The sequence below is a fragment of the Chenopodium album genome, chromosome 3 (assembly GCF_948465745.1).
Source record: "Chenopodium album chromosome 3, dcCheAlbu1.1, whole genome shotgun sequence".
Taxonomy (NCBI): domain Eukaryota; kingdom Viridiplantae; phylum Streptophyta; class Magnoliopsida; order Caryophyllales; family Amaranthaceae; genus Chenopodium; species Chenopodium album.
The window spans coordinates 78,856,301-78,873,156 of record NC_137836.1 but is presented as its reverse complement, the minus strand read 5'-3'; the positions used below and the strand labels follow the sequence as shown (position 1 = coordinate 78,873,156).

At 31.9% G+C, this 16,856-nt stretch overlaps 2 protein-coding genes across 3 annotated transcripts; both read right to left on the bottom strand.

The window, feature by feature from the left end:
• Nucleotides 1-998: 998 nt before the first annotated feature.
• On the bottom strand, nucleotides 999-2,379 carry LOC145618149 (uncharacterized). Its single transcript, XM_081672942.1, has 2 exons — nucleotides 2,164-2,379; nucleotides 999-1,450 (listed from the first exon to the last, which is right to left on the bottom strand). Exons 1-2 carry the CDS (start codon nucleotides 2,297-2,299, stop codon nucleotides 1,263-1,265), a joined length of 324 nt encoding a protein of 107 aa, XP_081529068.1. The 5' UTR covers nucleotides 2,300-2,379; the 3' UTR covers nucleotides 999-1,262.
• Nucleotides 2,380-5,376: 2,997 nt separating this feature from the next.
• On the bottom strand, nucleotides 5,377-12,189 carry LOC145624356 (ubiquitin-conjugating enzyme E2 34-like). 2 transcript variants are annotated; one of them, XM_081677373.1, is made up of 11 exons: nucleotides 12,004-12,189; nucleotides 11,759-11,848; nucleotides 8,976-9,077; nucleotides 8,122-8,176; nucleotides 7,557-7,595; nucleotides 7,357-7,420; nucleotides 7,182-7,243; nucleotides 7,018-7,057; nucleotides 6,639-6,666; nucleotides 6,382-6,473; nucleotides 5,377-5,857 (listed from the first exon to the last, which is right to left on the bottom strand). In XM_081677373.1, exons 3-11 carry the CDS (start codon nucleotides 9,030-9,032, stop codon nucleotides 5,584-5,586), a joined length of 711 nt encoding a protein of 236 aa, XP_081533499.1. In that variant the 5' UTR covers nucleotides 9,033-9,077; nucleotides 11,759-11,848; nucleotides 12,004-12,189; the 3' UTR covers nucleotides 5,377-5,583. The 2 variants fall into 2 exon arrangements, with proteins under 2 accessions (XP_081533499.1, XP_081533500.1); XM_081677374.1 differs by lacking the exon at nucleotides 11,759-11,848.
• Nucleotides 12,190-16,856: the final 4,667 nt, after the last annotated feature.

Sequence of the window (16,856 nt, the reverse complement as noted above, 5' to 3'; positions counted from 1 at the left end):
CGTGGTTTGAATATATAAAAATAGATAAGCTTAACATTTTCTTTCCTTATTACGGCTGTCATAAGCGGTGAGCCTTAGAATTATGCCTGTATGCCAATCGTGTACATTTTGGACGTTTACCAAAAATAGATTTGCACTAAATTTTGAAGCAATCCAAATCGAGGAAAAACTATGAATGTGTAGCTAAATCTTCTTTTTTATATAAAAAAAAAATATTAATTTATATTATCGTTCTAAAGTTGTCTTCAAATGATTAATAGCTAACTCAAAAAAAAAAAAAAAAAAAAAAAAAAACAACAGAGTATAAGTTTCTGATAAAATATCAATTTTTAAATGATAAAAGTAGCTTTTGAGTAAAAATCAAATTATAGTTAGTGAATAACTATATTACCCCTTTTAAACTTACCCATAGTCTATTTACGTTAATATCATATTAGGTTTAATTTTACAGTTTTCTCGCAAAAGGTTAAAAGAAATGTCAAATTAAATTAGCTAGAGAAAATACAAGTTTATCAATATGATAAACAAAATTTGTTTATCAAATGATAAAATTGTAAATAAAAACTTTTTATTAAATATGGGTCCCACTGTTGTTGATATATTTACGAAAATACCATGATAACTGGGTATTTATGTTGTTTTATTTGCCATTTTGTTTATCAAATTGATTAACTGGGGCTTCCATCTAAAAAATTACATGTGCACTGTTATTATTATGCTGTATTATAAAGTGGATATACACAAAAGTTTTTGCTAAAATTTTAGGTCCATCATGTGCTTATTTAACTCATACACTGTACTCTAGATCGACCATATATCTTGTGGGTTTTTCATGTTCTCTAGGAGTATCTCATGTCAAATTAAATTTTGTGGTTGTCCGTTCTTTGATTATTTGATAGTATAAAGTTTAGTTACTACGGAGTATTATTTTCACATTATTGTCACACTACTAATACATGTATTGATGTATACAATCAAACATTTCAATTTACACAAAATTTATCAACATTTAATATGAATAAGTGAATAACTGAATAAGGCATATAAAGCCATAACCAAACTTTATCAACATCAAATTACATCCACACTCTCATAGCTATAATAATTTATGGGCTGATGACAATCAATATGTGAAGCCCTATATATATAATTATCATTATTTCTTACTAATACTAATAACCATTACACAGGATTTAGGATTATAATGATGGATTAAGGAAATTAAGCATAGACACGTAGGATTTGTTGGTCTAAATTAAAATTTAAGGGCACTTAGATTGGCCTTCGTCGTTCTTGAGGTCTCTGTAGCAAGGGCACTGGCTTTTGTCGGCGAAGGGACCATTGGGAACACATTGGCATTTTTTACAACAATGCATACATAATTTCTTGCATAAGTTCCTTGGATTCCTTGAGCATCTGTATGCGCATTTATCCGCACAAAATCCTGACACTGTAAACGTTTATCCAAGATTAGTTAATGTGACAACTAAATTTAAACGAACTAGAAAACATTTTAAAAAATATCATAAAGCCGCGTAGGCTTATGAAGTGTACTTATACTTAAGTTTAGTGTCAAACAGTCAAAGTGTACTCTTTGAAATTATTCTTGACCTATTTTGACTAGTTTGTACTTAATATAATTTAGATTAGACTCACATGAATGAGGATTACTTACAATTAAAAATAAAAAATAAAGAATTAGTCAAAGTGATCCGGTGATTTCGTTGACTAAATATACATAGTATATGAATAAAGATAAAGTTAAGGAAAATGATATACATAGCCCTTAGGGGCTTAGGGCTATATATAAGCATTTGAATTTACACTTGAAATCGTAAAAAGTTAAGAAATCATGAAAATATAAACACTAATTACACTTATTTACGCGTGTTTTTGTCATGAATTCCTAATTTTATACAATTTCCAAGAGTATATTTAATGTTTATATATAGCCCTTAGGGCTACATATAACATTAGTTAAATGTCTTCCGATCTTTGGCTATTTTCGTTGTAGTGTTATCACCATATAGGCAAACCTTATCCCTTTACTTGAAATGAGCGGTTTTTTTTTAAGTTCAACCAAACGATGATCAGCTCTACTTACAACGACACTAAAACGCTATGTAAAACTCAAAACAAGATAAAGCTAGTTAGTAGAAGTACCTCCAGGAGGGGCTTGAGTAGGAGAAGTAGTAGGAGAAGATGTAGGAGAAGCTGAAACAGCATCAACAATCTCAATGAAAGCACAAGTTATAACAAGAGAAATTATAACCAAAGTTGGAACTGAAAACTTCTTCATTTTTTTTTTTTCTTTGTTAGATTTTCTTAAGCAAACTATATAATAGTATGAATTATTGGTTTGGATGTAAGTGTAGAATGTAACCAAACACAAGGGTATATATAGATAAAATTTAAATGTAAAATTTATGACATAAATAATTAATTTAAGAAGATGGGCAGGATAAATAATTAAAGTAACAGCTGGAGCCAATTGTAAACACGGAGTACAAAAAATGAGGGAATTAAATTGCAAAAATTTTTAAAAAAAAAAAAAAAAAAAAAAAAAAAAAAAAAAAATTGGTCGGTTGTTTAGTAATCAGTATCCACGTGAGGAAGGTAGTAAGAATGTAAGATATGTAACCTCCAACTCACACTGTCTTGCTATACTAGTAACAAAGGTACTACTACTATTTATGCACTTTAACTCACTCTTGTTAAATTTTACGCGTTTTTGCTTCATTATTTAGGAGCCATATAAAGAATTATGTAGGTAGGCCAATGTATGTTGATGACAATAATTGTAGGTTATTATGACTCGTTTTGTCTCGACTCGATACAAGGTTAGATTAGTATGTCTGGTATGTGCTCTTTATTACGAGTGAGGTTGTAGATAAACTAATACGTTTGTATATAGCTTGCTTGCAAGCTAACTATATAAAAAATATGTCGTGACAAAATTAACTAAAGTTGAAAAGTGAATCACTGAATGAGCCTTATTCGACTATACATTCCGTTTATGAGTAGCTCAATCTTGTACTCTAGCTAGTATAATTCCAACAAGCTAAATTGCCTAAATACAGAGAATCGATTATTAGTCATGGGTGCATTTTGTTAGTAAAAATATATGTAGTAGGAGGGTAGCCATTTTATAGTAAGAATTCATTGCATGATTTGTTATCCTCAATAATAAGGCATAGTATATATCAGGAAAGACAATATTGAATACTTATTCAAATTTGAATATACAAGTGCTCTTTATATGTTATACAAAAGTCGCTTTTTATAGCTATCCAATCAACTATTCAATCGACAAACCTCTATATAAATGTAAGACTAATGGAACATTTTTAAAACCGGTAAAGATTATAATTGTACTTCACTAACAATAACCTAGAGAGTTTTTCAGAGCATCTAATGAAAAAAGAACCGTTGACAGAGTTGACCACTACTGCATACATATAACTTCGTACATAGTACGTGCATGCGCCTTGAACATAAAATAATTAGTCGGGCAATAAGTACCACACATTTATGTACCTAAACTAATTAAATTATTTGTAGTATGTAGTAGAATAGTAGTTGAAGGTCAATTAATTAAGTTTAAATGTAGATTAGTGGAGTATAATATTATTAATGGATCAAAATGATAGGACTTGGGATTTGGGAAGTGAACAATGCAGCCAAGACGATTAGATACCGTATATTGTACAACATGTTGATTCTTTTAAAATTATTATAAACAAAACTAACTTGTACAGAGTACCAATATTTCTGTTATATATTCGGATATACATAGATATGGATGCACTTTAGAGTATTCTTGCTCCATTAAATAATTTTGTCTCATTCCTACACCAAAAGAGCCTTTATAAGTACCTAGAACAAGCCTCTAACTATTATTACATGTATTTTTTAAAAATTTTAAATAATTACAAGTATATAATACGTACGATTAGTACAGTGTCATTAATTATTTTAGTAAGTTGGTCATAAACCTAAAAACTTCCGTGGGATATGAGGAATTATTTAATTCATTTTCCACAATTTGCAAGAGTTGGTCTACTTAAATATTTGGATTGATACGGTTAATTAGATACTCCCTTTGTTTTTAAGTGACACTAGCACTTTTTTATGCGTGTCGGATTGTCAGTACATATATTTTGCAACTATTATAATTAATTTACTTATGTGTATTAGTAAAAAATAAAAAAATTGATATTATAAATATACACATTTGAGACTCATCCACTTTTTATTTTTTTTAGTGTTTAAAGAGCCACACCCAAGTCGTCTTATTTTTGAAAGGGAGCTCTAAATTAAAAACAAATTTGTAAATAATGTAAAAAGTAAATGCACTTAAAAAAAAAAAAGAGGTAAGTATTTTGTATTTAAATAAGAGGGGAATACTACTAAATACTAATCGTATTTATAAGTCTAATAAATTATTTTATCATCATATAGAAACCCTCTGTCTTGGTATTCAAATACAATGTATGCAGACAATAATACAAATATATTTTTTCTTTGGTTTTGGGAGGGGGGGAGTGCCACTTGTAGATGAAATTGGGGGAATCAATAAAGGAACAAGACTTCAGAGGGCTTCTACCAGTGTGCTAGTCACCATACAGGAAGGTTCCTAGTTCCTACTTCCTAGTCTTCCTACTTCATTTACGAGTATTAAACTAGAGTAGTTTTGTAGTCATAAACATAGAGATGACTAAACTTTCTTGCTCCATTTAATAAGCCTATAGAATAGATGTGTCAATTTGTATAAACGAATTGATCCATAACGGGTTGACCGTGATTGGGTCAGATATATTCAGTTTAAAATTACCATGTTAACCAACCTCAGATCGGTTCGAGTCACTTTCAAGTTGGGTCAAGATTTGTTGGGTCTAGGCTGGATCAATTTCAGATCAGTTCAAAATTGGTTCGAATAAAGTTGAATCAAGTTGGTTTCAGTTCATGGAAATAAAGTTGAATTGAGTTGGTTTCAGTTCATGGAAAAATAGAAAGAATCAATGTTGCTCACGCTTAAGATCATCCACCATATACTTTCCTTTGTGATTAACATGAAGGCTTAATTAAGTCTTCGAGATTCTTGCAAGCAAAACACTCATACTAGAGCCCTATAAGCCTTCATTGTTGATAAGCTTGAGTTTTGTCACAGGTGCCATGACATAGATTTTGAACGCAACGCTCTTTGTATAATGCATAGGCACAAATCATTTCAGAGAATTCTTCCATTGACATCACCCCCCAAACCACCTTTATTCAAAAAAACCCTTTTTTTTCTCAAGTTTATAAACATAAACCTCAACAATTAAAGCTCACAGGTTCATTTACTTTGTTATGATGATTTGACAAACACTTAAAACAAAATTTTCATACTAGAAAATTGAATTGAAAGAAGATAGCATCCCATAGACTGTACAAGTTAGTGTAGTACTCGTAACATTACAAGACAGTGAAACACCACAAAAGGTAAATTTTGGATGTGAAAAATTTGACCAGCTCACATATCTATATGATCTTAAGTTTGAAGATTTACCCATTTAGGTCGAGCCTAATTAGGGAGAGACATCAGTGTTCAAGAAGAGGCAAGGACATAACTAAACCAAATATCGAGAAGAGCAACAACAGCATCCAGGTCGGCACAGATTGCTTACGATTATTTCTTCTGTTCCCATCTTCTGCTTTTGCTGCATTATCTTGCATGTTATTATTAAGTGTCTCCGAATTGAGAAGTGAAGATTCTTCTTGTGCGGGCACTGACAATGCCACTTTCCGAGCTTGCTCAGCAAGCTGCTGGTTGTACTTCTCAACATATTCAGGAAACAATTTCCTAAAAGTAGAACTAAAAGGCAAAGTTTCAGAGCCCAAAATAGACAAAATTAATTGACAGATTATTTTCAAAGAAAAATCAACCGACTAATTCCACAAAATTGCCTTCCTTGAATTTCAGGACAATTTCAAAATTCTGACAATAGGATGCAACTGAGAGAAACATATGGGAAACAATGTTTGTTTATGTTCCAATTTGCATTATGAGACTATGGTCTATCTGAGAAAACCATGGGTGAATTTAATTTCAGTATGAGACTATGAGTTATCTTAGAAAAACATGACTCATACAGAAATGCCAAACAAAAAACCCAAAAACAGAACACCAACTTTGGTGACTGGTAAGAGCTAAATATCAATTCAAAAGCTTAATTTCAGTCAATTGAAAAACCAACGTTGGACATTCATGAAGAATATGCCCAAGATTTAAAGAGCAATATCAAAATGGGTTTTTGCATGCAATACTCATCAGTAGACTATGTCAGACAACAGAGAATAAACAAAACAGATACCAGTAATAAACCGCCACTCACTTACATTTTACAATTATAGGCAAGAGAAGACTTGGCTAAACATTGTTTTTCCTCGACAGATGTTGAAACGCTTCCTGTAGTAGGGCTTTTGTCCATCTGCAGGACACAAGAAAGACTTATAAACCAAATAATATCATTGAAATGAATTGCATAGTCTTACCAGCTAAGTAATACTAGTATATAACACACAGAAGTTTCAAGCAGATAGGTCAGACCTTGTTAATGGACAAGCATATATATAAATCAAAGGCATGAACTTACCATGAATGAGAGTAGACCCGTAAGAATACTGCATTTTAAAACAAAGAGTAGTCAATAACATGGAATTAAGTAACAACTATACAAAAAGAATGTGCTTTCTTCCAGCAACAGCAACTTAAGATGGTACATACTACTGTATCTTAGTTATCAAGATCAACTAAAGCTCTACTTCTACAATGATATCACATAAGTTTTAAAGTAAAATTGAAAGGCTGCTCCATATCATTGAGTCAATGACACATGATATTTGTTTTTCCCATAAATGGTTAAAAATGACTCCTATAAGAATCTACCATTCTACCCCATTTTTCCCTCAATTGAAGGACATGCTATGAAGTCATGCATTGGGAATAACATCTGTTAGCACACTTTATCTTACCTGGATACTGACCACATTGGATTCCAACTTTCAGGATGAACTGCAAATAAATAAAAGAGACCATCATTATGAGACTAAATCATAATCAATGACCAAAAAAAAAAAAAAAAAAAAAAAGGGAAAAAAAGAGCAGATAAAGAGCATCAATGAAGCACAAAACTTACAATCACTCATAGACAAGCATATCTTGGTATCAGTCATAAACCGCCCATTGGGAGTCGTCATCCTATAAACAAGAAAACATTAAAATGCCAAAGCCACAAGCATTTTTATTTTATTTCTTTATGATTACAAGGGAGAAGATAACTAGCCAAAAAAAAAAAAAATCAAGTGAGGTACCTGATTGATGGTGGCTTAAATGGATATTCAGATGGAAACGTGATCCTCCCGTAATAATTACCACCTTCATAAGATAAGATGTAAAAATCAGAAAATCAACTCACATAATTGAAAGTGACACGAGCAATGACTGAGTCACAAGAGTTCAGAACTCGAGCCAAAAAGATGCAGGGAAAAGAATTACAGCAGGATGGACAAACCTGCAAATGGTGTTCCTTCACTTCCCTCAAGTACATAATCTGAATTGGAAAACAAAAGAAAGATAAAAAAGAGGGATGTAAACCAAGTAAAAAGACTAACACAACATATAATTTTGAACATTTCTAAAAGCTAAAACAATTTAATAACAATAATCCCCATCATTCAAGCAATGTCTAAAACCTTGAACATGCTAATTTAGTGGCAATTGTGAAATAGAGACTTCTAATATAATTAAACACCAAACCAGCAAGCCCATATTAAAAAACAAAATTGAGAAAAAAAAGTCTGTAGAGACTAAGGTCAGCTTAAATAAAAAGCCAAGTCTAGATGAAATGATGAATAGGTATGCTATGTATACAGTCACATGATTATTCATCTTGCAAACCATCTTTGGAAGGGTAGGACTTACCAGGTTAAGGCATAACCTAAGTTGTCAAAGTTTCCATATTCCACCAAATGGCATACAACAACTAGAAATACACTAAAGTTCCAATATTTCCACAAACGAAATAGCACATTATTTCAAGTCATCGGTAAGGGAAGGACTGCTAAAATAAAACTTACACCATTCAAGAATGTTATTTGGAGAGGGGCGAGCAACAACATGAGATACAGGCTCCTGCAAATTCAAAAAATGCCATTAGAGTATTTTGAAGGATGAAGATATAATGCAGGAGCACAAGCCAAAATTATAAAAGAAAATATCCTTCCTAGAGGGGGTGTAAAGAGTGATGACATATTTTTTCCAAAACATTCATTTTCCAACAAATTTATTCTAGATTTTAATTAAAAATAAATAAATAAAATAAATAAATAAGCCTAATTTAAGAAAGCTGAGTTCTCAGAACTCCTAAAGAATTGGGGTAAGCTTGCTCTGTCATATGCAAAAAAAAATAATTCTCTAATATTCTACATTGAAATACAGAGAGGAAAGAGTTCACGACAATAGAATACTTAAACATCAACTTTCTTCTATCCTTTATACAGAGGAACCAGGAAAATAATCAGCTTGAGAAACTTCTTTCATCTGCAAGTAAACTCTGCCCCTAAAAGAAGCCAAGCAATCTAATAAAAGATACTTCCTCCGTCCCTTAAAAATGCTCCATTTGACTTGGGCACAATAATTTAGGAGAGGGATTGTAGTGGGGTTATGGGAATAGCTTATTGATTTTAGGGTATGTGGGTGAAAACATGGTACAGTTAAAAGGTTTTTGAAAGTGGATTAAGAAAAAAAAAAAAAAAAAAATTGTTTGGGAGAGAAAGCAGTTTGCAAGAGATCCACAAATGAGATGAAAATAAGGCTATATGCAGACAAATCCACCAGTAAAACATCATACACATCAAATATAGAATATAGTTCAAGCGAAAGTAAGAAACCGGCTGGTGAGCAATAAGAGTGAAAAAAAGATAAAACGTACTTTACAGAGCGCTCTAAACTCCTTTTGAAGGCGTTTGACACAAGCTTTTTCAGCCATTTATAATCTTCAAATGCAACTCCTAACTTGAACCTCAGAACAAAACTGTTAAAAACACCACATAAATAATTAGGATTGACAAAACAAACTGATTCCACAACTAAAACATTAACAAAAATCTAGAGAGCTTCAGAGTCAAGACAACCCAATCAAGTGCATCATCTTGGAAAAAATAGTTAAAACAACTAATAAACAACACTGATAAACAACTAATAAAAAGGCAACCTTCCCCTTAAACATCAAAAGCGAAGAAAGAGAGGAATGCATAACGGTGATCAATTCTCGCAAAAACAAACAATGGGAATAACATTTACAGCCAGGAGAGAAAATTATGAGAAAGGCATCATTGAAGCTAGTGCCTCTTAAGTCGTAATAAACTAGGAGTAGATAAGATGTAAAGGGACTATGGGAGTTATACAGAGAAGGTTGAAATAAACATGCAAGATGAGAATATAAACCGCTTTTGCACACAAGAACAACCCAACATATCTTATCATCGTAAATTTCACCAAGGAGGTTCTGAGTAGCAGTTTGAACACAAGAGCTACAAAACAAAACAGGACATTTTGTCTACATGTGATATACCAAAAACAACTAAAATGATCATAGCTGAGATGGTCTAGTTTCCATTTGTCAAAATTGTAAGTCCCACTCAATACCAATTTCAATTTCATTAAAGGTTAACTTAGAACACCAATCTTAATTCTCTGTGAAAAATAAATTTCTGGCTATGATTTACATTGATTCATTTCTTCTAATTATAATTAACATTAGCTAAAGGATGAAAATTGATTAAATGTGGTAGAACACTCAATAAATAGTCTAAAATCATCATGTTCTAGAAAATCACTGGTAAAGAATTAATGCATCCAAATTCAACTCAAGCTCCCTTTTTATACTACAACTGTCCCACAAACTTAAAAGTCTCATGCTATTTTAGTACAACCTATTTATCCTTATAGAAAACATATCAATAGGTGGAATAGTAGAATGGCTATATTAATAAGAAACAATAACAACACATGCCTAATCAAAACATTTATTAGTTCAACGGGCAACTAGATTCTGAAATTAAAGGAGATGCTTCTTCCAAACCCTAATTTATATCCAACTACTTATCTTTTTACTCACTCCTCTCCCTTGTTTCTTGCTCCCAAACACAATAAAAAAAATGATTTCCAGTCTAGAAAATCCTTGCTCCATCAGATATCTAACTTTTCTATTTTTAATCTCACTCCTCTAATCCTCTCTCTTGTATCTGGCTCTGAAACCACATAAAAATGTGAACTCTCAAGAAAATCCTTGCTCCCAGTGGCCCAAATCGTGGTTTGCCTCATATAACTACATTTCAGACCTTGAACAATAATCACAGGCCATAAAAAAAAAGTTGACAGCTACATTGAAACATTGTATGCTCCAAAGACATATATATTACAATATAAGCTCTTAAGATCAGAAACCAGTGGAGTACATGTCATGTCATAGTCTTCCAAATAAATATATGGTTTCAGATCATACCCAAACAAGGTCTATAATGATAGACTTTTGACATTCGAGTGGCAAGCATCCAAGCCTTCCAGGGTGTGATGCTCAAGATATATACAAGTATATAACAAGTGATAATAGAGGAGCAATGATACATATAAGCACAAGATCTAGAGATTCACGGCAAGCACTAGCCAAGCAGAACTACAAATCAAAAGCCATTGGAGAAACTTATTTAGTGAGTATCTCAGGCTTTGGAAAACGTGACATACGTAATTAGATCTTATAGAAACCAGTTGGGAACGATAGACAAAGAAGTAAAATTAAATCCTTAATCATGATTCCAAACTCATATGAAGTTACTACTACAATTAGCAAATTGCATTTTGGTGTAACCAATTCATGATGAGGAACTCATTGTTTCCAATTTAAGTTTTCTACAGCAAGTTGGATAAGTTAGATAAAACTTTTCAAGTCTGTATGAGACAAAATTATGGGGGTAGCTTAGATAATAATGGACCTAGAGGTGTAATTGTAATTTTGTATGATGATAATCCAAATGGTCTAGTGGTGTTTAAAGGGTGGTTTGGTTCAACCAAAGATATAAACTATGTGTTTTAGGATCAAACCTAGGTTTAGAATGACGGACACCGAGAACCCCATACCTTAATCCACATACTTGGTTATTAACAATTTCAACCTCGCTTAATTTTATTTATTTCAATTTTCTCACTCTCAAACCTCTCAGCCACTTTCCATCTTTCTTCCCTCCTTCCCCTCTACCTCATTCTCTAAGTGATCAGGCAATCAGCCTACCCCCTCCCTGCGCAGCGGCAGCCTCAATAGTAAAGAAAGGTCAGAGTAGTTGCTAAGCCCCTAAATCCTCAACAAAATTGGTGCTCTTGACAAACAAGATACATAAACTGACGTTTTCGGGTCTGTCAGAAAGATAGCACGAACTCAATGTTCAAAGAGCAATTTCTATTGCTATTAACAGACACATAGATCCTGAAATACAAAGAGTGTAATTTTAATCATATAAACATACAAACCCTCACAAACATACAAACCCTACAACAAGAATCTTACAATTTGCAGTCAGATTCTTCATTCCCCACTACTCTTCTGTAACATTCTTATCTAAATTTCCTTTTTTTTTTTTTTTTTTTTTGATAAACCTACATAATTACAATTTCCTAAATTACAATCGAAACAAAAGAAGAGTAAGAAAGAAGTATCACCTTATCAATCAATTCACCACGAAAAACAATTCAAACAAAGAGGCCAATCAATCAGCAACCACAAAACCCTTACTAGTAGCAAATGAACGTCTACAAATCAACAGCAACAAAATTACGACAATTGGATCATAAATTGTGAATCAAAGAGAATAAATCATCAAAAACCCTAAAAAGTTACGAAATCAAATCGAATATTACAGAATCGATGAAAAGAGAAATTGGGGATCAAATTGAAAGCAAAATACCTTAATTACGAAGATAGCGAGACGAAAGAAGAAATCGCAGTTCAATAATCGTATATCGTAATCTCTCTCCTCATAATCAGTCGTAAAAATGGAAATTCATGTGCTGCTGTTTATTTCTTCCCCCTTTTTGGTAAGTATTTTTTGGGGGTTGGCTGGGAAAAGGGCCTCTTTTGGTTTTCAATATCTTTATTATACGAAATTATAAATACCAGATTATAAATGATATCTTTATTATTTGCAACGATTTGATATAAAGTATCAATGGAGAGTAGAATTTGTTAAATACTTTCGGGTGCATTGGGTAATTTGCTCATTTAATAAATGAAATGAGCAAAACAAAATAAATTGTTATGATAATATCTAAATATGGATGACTATTATCCTATGTACAATCTAGAATATTCTAGAGTTGGGTATTTGGTCTTATCCATTGATGGAACCTTAGGAAATGTACATTATATATATCCCGTACTAGATGGAATATGAAATACAACGTAACAATCTCCCCTCATCTCTCTTTATTTTCTATTCCATATTTAACACGTTATCAGCATCAGTAATATTTTCTCCACATAATTTCAATTGAGAAGTTATTTTAAACATAGCTGAGTTATATTCACTAACAGATTTAAAATCTTGCAATCTCAAATTTAACCATTCATAACGAGCTCTAGGGAGTATCACTGTTTTTTGGTGGTCATACCTTTCCTTTAGATTACTCCAAAGGATTTGTGGGTCTTTCACAGTTAAATATTCATTTTTGAGCCCTTCATGGAGGTGATGGCAAAGAAAAATCATGGCTTTAGCCTTATCTTGAGGTGTTGCCTTATTAGCCTCTTTTATTGTTTCACCAAGCCCTTTCCGGTAATATCAAGGGCCACAAATTCGAGCTTGGCAAGGTTCGACATTTTTCACTATACAAAATAATATTAAAAGATAAGTATATATAAATAGTATTCAAAAATATGTATTAAACGTTATAACCATGCATAAATAAACCTGATACAAATCATGCATAAATAAGAACGAAATAGAAGATGAGAACGTTAGCATGGAGAAAAATAAGAATGGAACCTTAAATTATATATCATGCTCTGTATTCGTTATATATGTTGATATTCCAATAAATAAGCATGCAAAAGTAGATAAATGTTAAATTATAATTGTTATGGGTTGCGATCATACTTACATTAATCCTATTCAGTTGACTAGCAATGGTGCTGATAAAGAAAGAGTTCGAAATGAAAGATCTAGTAAAGACAAAATTCTGCTTGGGGTTACAGTTATATATGTTGATATTCCAATAAATAAGCATGCAAAAGTAGATAAATGTTAAATTATAATTGTTATGGGCTGCAATCATAGACAAAATTCTGCTTGGGGTTACAAATAGAGCACCTAGAGAATGGAATCCTTGTGCATCAATCAACATACATATCCATTGAGCAACCCTATGGTTGTAAGATCACTTGAAGTAGAGAAAGATCCATTCCGACCTCGGGAAAATGATGAAGAAATTTTTGGTCATGAAGTACCGTATCTTAGTGCAATTGGAGTTAGTTCATGTCCAACCCGAAGGCATTGGAATGGGATTAAACATTTACTTCGTTACCTTCAAGGTACGAAGGATATGGTTTATTTTTCCCAAAGTTGTCCAAATAAAATTTGATTGGTTTTGCAGATGCAGGTTATTTATCTGATCCTCATAATGGTCGGTCACAAACTGGATATGTGTTCACATATGGTGGTACTGCCATTTCTTGGCGTTCCATGAAACAAACCATTGCAGCTACTTCTTCCAATCATTATGAGATTTTAGCAATTCACAAGGCTAGTCGTGAATGTGTATGGTTAAGGTCGGTAGTTCAACATATAAAAGAAGTTTGTGGTATACGACCTGATATATCATTTTCAGTTAATTTATTAGCAAGGTTTAGTTCATGTCCAACCCGAAGGCATTGGAATGGGATTAAACATTTACTTCGTTACCTTCAAGGTACGAAAGATATGGTTTATTTTTCCCAAAGTTGTCCAAAGAAAATTTGATTGGTTTTGCAGATGCAGGTTATTTATCTGATCCTCATAATGGTCGGTCACAAACTGGATATGTGTTCACATATGGTGGTACTGCCATTTCTTGGCGTTCCATGAAACAAACCATTGCAGCTACTTCTTCCAATCATTATGAGATTTTAGCAATTCACGAGGCTAGTCGTGAATGTGTATGGTTAAGGTCGGTAGTTCAACATATAAAAGAAGTTTGTGGTTTATCATCTGGGAAAGAGGCACCAACAACTTTATATGAGGATAACGCTGCTTGTATTGCTCAACTTAAGGAAGGATACATCAAAGGCGACAGAACAAAGCACATCTTACCCAAATTTTTCTTCACTCATGATCTTCAGAAGAATGGAGATATAAATGTATTGCAAATTCGTTCAAGTGAGAATTTAGCAGACTTATTTACTAAGGCTCTTCCGACAGCAACATTCAAAAAGTTAGCTTACGGCATTGGATTGCGTCGTCTTAAAGATCTCAAGTGATGTAGTCATGAGGGGGAGTTAATGCGCGCTGCACTCTTTTTTCCTTAACCATGGTTTTTTTTCCCACTGGGTTTTCCTGGTAAGGTTTTTAACGAGGCAGCATCTTATGCGCATTATAGTGTATTATTTTGTACAGGTTTTGTAGTTAATGTTAGTTATTGTTTTATTCAATATATAGTCATCCATGGGGGAGTGTTATGATAATATCTAAATATGGATGACTATTATCCTATGTACAATCTAGAATATTCTAGAGTTGGGTATTTGGTCTTATCCATTGATGGAACCCTAGGAAATGTACATTATATATATCCCGTACTAGATGGAATATGAAATACAACGTAACAATCTCCCCTCATCTCTCTTTATTTTCTATTCCATATTTAACATAAATAAAAAAATCTCATTTATAAAATGAGCAAAATTAAATGAGTAAATAACCCGGTGTACGGTACACCCTGGTATACATAATAGAATCTCAATGAAAAGTGTTTAATTGTTGCAAATAATGTAAAATGGGTGTTTAGTCATGTAAAGCCATAACTTATATTTGTATGAGACTCTTAATAGAAAAATAAATTAGTTAAAAAAGAGAAACATGGTACTAATTTATTTTAGTATATAAGTCTTAAGAAATGCCTATAATAAGAAGCTAAAATTTTTAATAATAAGTAGAAATAAAACATTAAATACTAGAAATAAACATTAAATTTATTTATTAAATACTAATTCTAAAAATAAAACATGGTTGACATCATGAACCATTTCCCTATCCTATTATATGTATAAATTTTCCCGTCAATTTAATTTATGATGTCATTATTGATTTTTTTTTTTTTTTTTTTTTTTTTTGTATAAAAAAATCTACAATTTATGGATAAGATAAACTCAATCATTGTTTAACTGATTTTATGAATAATGCTAATCTTTGATTTCTTCAAAATACTCATTTGATTATGAAATAAATTAATTAAGAGAAAGAGAATAACAAGTCAAAATTTGAATCCCGCTAAATGAAAAACATATGGTCTTGATTATAGTTTATAAATTACTTATTATTTCATATAATATTAATTAGGTTAAATTACTCATCATCACCGTGCAATGCACAGGTACTAATCTAGTTTTATCTTAAGTAAAATGTTTTTGAAGAGAATTGTGATTTGGAACAAATACGTATTTTTAAATTTTTAATTAGTAACTCAAATGAAAGAAAACAACACAATCTCAAAGTTGCGAATAAAAGTACATGGAATGATGTTCAATTTATTTACTAGTATTAAGGAATTTCCAAACTCAAGTTGCCTCTAATGAAAATTGGTCCTATAACCTTATGGTGGTATGACTCATCCGTACGTACCACTAGATTAAATAACATTAGACTTCTCAAGAAGGCGGGGGAACTCATGATACAGATACAGATCAGACATATATAATAGAATTATTGCAAGGTACAAAATCTATGTATATTATCACTAACAAAATTATGACTGACATAAACTATTCAATCAACTGTTTGATTTGCCTCATAATATTCATAATACACGTCAAATGCTTCAATTGTCAAAATTATTAAGGAGATTAGGAGAAGACACTTGTTCGTGATAATATGATCGATCTGCCAACAGAAGGTAATGATTATTCATATGAAAAATAAGTCGTAATACATAAAATCCACTTAAAATTGGTTGCATGGTGTATAATTAGAAATTTAAAGCACGCATCACGTATATATAGAGCTAGTGTAAACTTATAAGAAAAGAAGTATCAAGAGACAAAGTGCAAAATCTTGTATCTAGCTTATAAAGGTCTATTTTATACAAAGGGATTAATTACTCCAAATCTCACAAATGTAACTCTAAATAATTTACAAGCATAAGAGCGACAATATTTATGTATGTAATTTGAGTTGACTAAACTTGTTGTATACTACGCATGTCACTAAACTTAAATAACAATCTACATAGTACACTTTTGTTAAATATCTAAAAGAATTGAAAACCATTTTATTAAGGCCCTCATTAACAATAAACTATAGTAGATGACTAGATGAGGCACTAGAGCACTCACATTAGTGAGCAAAAAAATAATTGCTCATTCTCTCTCTAGCCACTTTCTCTCTCTTCCCAACCAAATTTGCTCATGAGCATTTTTGGTGAGGAAATTTTATCCCACTAGTGATAAAAAAATAATTGAATTGCTCATGAGCATATTTTCTTTTGCTCATTGATGTAGTAACATTTCTATCATTTTTGCTCCTCAATTTTGGATGAATGCTGGGGCCCACGACATTACTATTCATCATGAAAT

What these genes read in the sequence shown, in the direction of transcription:
- LOC145624356 (XM_081677373.1), bottom strand. Translation starts at nt 9,032, where the DNA reads ATGGCTGAAAAAGCTTGTGTCAAACGCCTTCAAAAGGAGTTTAGAGCG. An exon ending in TTTAAGCCACCATCAATCAG is followed by an intron (nt 7,244 to 7,356) that starts GTACCTCACTTG and finishes TCTTGTTTATAG; the next exon opens with GATGACGACTCCCAATGGGC. An exon ending in CGGGTCTACTCTCATTCATG is followed by an intron (nt 6,474 to 6,638) that starts GTAAGTTCATGC and finishes TGTGTCCTGCAG; the next exon opens with ATGGACAAAAGCCCTACTAC.
- LOC145618149 (XM_081672942.1), bottom strand. Translation starts at nt 2,299, where the DNA reads ATGAAGAAGTTTTCAGTTCCAACTTTGGTTATAATTTCTCTTGTTATA. An exon ending in TACTCAAGCCCCTCCTGGAG is followed by an intron (nt 1,451 to 2,163) that starts GTACTTCTACTA and finishes AAACGTTTACAG; the next exon opens with TGTCAGGATTTTGTGCGGAT.